The sequence below is a fragment of the Orycteropus afer genome, unplaced genomic scaffold (genome assembly GCF_000298275.1).
Source record: "Orycteropus afer afer isolate SDZICR_OR568_19922 unplaced genomic scaffold, OryAfe1.0 scaffold00712, whole genome shotgun sequence".
NCBI lineage: Eukaryota > Metazoa > Chordata > Mammalia > Tubulidentata > Orycteropodidae > Orycteropus > Orycteropus afer.
Window position 1 is genome coordinate 80,897 of NW_006922299.1, and position 2,395 is coordinate 83,291.

The 2,395-nt window shown below is 44.2% G+C and overlaps 1 protein-coding gene across 1 annotated transcript in view; it reads left to right on the top strand.

The window, feature by feature from the left end:
• Positions 1-144: 144 nt before the first annotated feature.
• Positions 145-2,395, top strand: part of LOC103211218 (U2 small nuclear ribonucleoprotein auxiliary factor 35 kDa subunit-related protein 2) — a 50,926-nt gene continuing 48,675 nt past the window's right edge. Inside the window, 3 exon segments of the mRNA XM_042783169.1 lie at positions 145-200; positions 302-338; positions 340-505. Coding sequence (XP_042639103.1) covers positions 145-200; positions 302-338; positions 340-505 — 259 coding nt within the window.

A 2,395-nucleotide genomic window follows, 5' to 3' on the forward strand; every position in this document is an offset into this window, starting at 1 on the left:
TGAAGAGATGCTGTTTTCCGCGAAACAGAGGTAAGCTGTGCTGGGGGTAGAAGTTGGCGAGAGAGGGGACGGAGCGGGCCAAGCCTGTGCCTGGGGAGGGTGTAAGCGAAAAAGAAAGGGTTGCCGGGCCAAATGAGCGAACCAATGCCGCGGCTGGAGCCTTGCACCCCAAACTCACGGGCATGCGTGGGCAGAGGGAGGTCAGGAGGGGAACAGGTGGCGGGATGGAGAAGATCTGCCGTCTGGGCGTGGAAGGACTCGGAGATGCTAGATACGTGCTCTGAAATGAACACGCGGGAAGCAAGATTTCACCCCCGACCACCCGAGCACTTTCCTGTCAATGGTCCAATCGTTGCCGAGAGGGGAGCTCGGGCGGAGCTGCAGGTGCGGCCATTGACTGGTGTGTGTACGTCTCCGTGTTCCAGCCACAGAAGGTACAGGGCCGCCTTGAAGAAGGAGAAACGGAAGAAACGTCGGCAGGAGCTCGCTCGATTGAGAAACTCAGGTAATGGTCTCCCTCATCCTGTTTTCTGTGTGTGAAATTAACTGTCTCCCACTTTCGCTCAAACTTGATGGCCTGATGTCAAAAGAAAGCCAAGTAGCCAAAGAAGAATAACTAACTGCTGCTTCCCAAATAAAATTATGTTACAGACACATAAGAAACTATGCTACTGTACTGAAGAGGAGAAAGCAAGCGGTGGAGAGTTATCACCCGCTGAGCGGAAGGGTTTATCTAATATTAGAGGTTCCAGAACATGAAGTACCATAGCAAGCACAGCCCCGGCCCACATAAGTATCCAGTGGATGTTTTTCTTAATAAAACTTATAGAGGTCGAGAGTTTTCATTAGACGTTTTGCAAGTTATTTTTTCAAATTGAGTAAGTAATATAAAGGACCCAGAGTGGACTCAGAATATTATGCTATTTAAATACACACAAGCATTAGACTTACTATCAAACTCATTTGACTATACAGCCGAATGAAATGGCACATCCCATAAAATTCCTATCTCCATAATGTAGTGTTAGGGATGATGTGAAACAAGGGCCCAGGACGTGGGCGACACTGCTGGCTGTGGCATAGGTTCTTTGGAGTTTGGAATGTCTAGTACTGTTGCCTGGTTGCTTACCACTTTTTTTTTCCTCCTACTGAAACAATCTTGTTCGTTAGAAAATACCTTTACAATGTGGGACCTTCATTTGTACAGCTGGACATGATGCCATTTGGCTGTCACATGGCAGAACCTGTGATTAATATTTATTAAACTTGCCTGTTTAATACAATACAAGTATTACTTGAGCCTATGTGGTTATAAATGCAAATGAGAGCACTGAAATCCCAGAGCAGTACTGGGTTATAATGGGTTAAAAAACAAAAACAAAACTCATTGCAGTGGAGTCATATCCACTCATAGCGACCCCTCCTTGGGTTTCCCAGGCGGTACCTCTATGGAAGTAGATTGCCCAGTCTTTCTTCCAAGGAGTAGCTGGTGGGTTTGAACTGCCAGCCTTCTGGTTAGCAGTCAGATATGCCTTAGGCACTACACCACCAGAGCTCCCCCTAAAACTACTGCCTTGAAATAATTTTTAAACCTTAAACCAAAAATAACTCCTAAAGTCTTATTAAAGTCTAATGAAAACCGTAAAGGTTTCATTTACCGTTGGATTTCCCTAGTAACTATTTCCGTAGCTGTACTTTGAATGTTTACAATGGAAGGAGCAGTGTGTTTACTTGCAGCTTGTGTTAGCATCTTTCTTTTTATTAGTTGAAGACTGGTCTACTACAGATAGGACAAAGCAGCAGGGAAAAAAAGGAAACACAGACTAGGTTGGAATTACTTACGCCCTTATTGTGCTGCTTTTCCACACCTAAGGTTCTCAGCCAGCTCACTCTGATCATTTAACCTACTTTCTTCTAGCATACCTTTTTGTATTTTTAACTTCTTCCACTTTTCTTTCCCTGTTGTAAATTTTATAACAGCTGGTGTTTATATTGTGCTAGTTTTTTTGTTTTTTAATCCTTGCATAGCATGTTCAGAGTGAGCCTTGGTGGAGAGTCAGGTAGGTCGTCTCCTTTAACAGTTTAGTCAGTTGAAGGATTTGGGTTACTGGACTGCTCAAGATTATATAGTTTGTGGCATAAACAAGATTAAGGATCTGTCTCTGGATTCTAGCTCTTAGTTTTGCTCATTCTGATGCACAATACTTTACTTAATGGTGTTTCATGAATCCTGTGGACTAAGGGATATTGTGGTTCATTCATTGTAGCACACTTGGCTGGGCAAACATTATCACGAAGGCTAGCATAGTGGCTAAGACACTTGACTGCTAACCAGAAGGCTGGCGGTTCAAACCCACCAGCCACTCCTCGGAAGGAAGGTTGGGCAATCCTACTT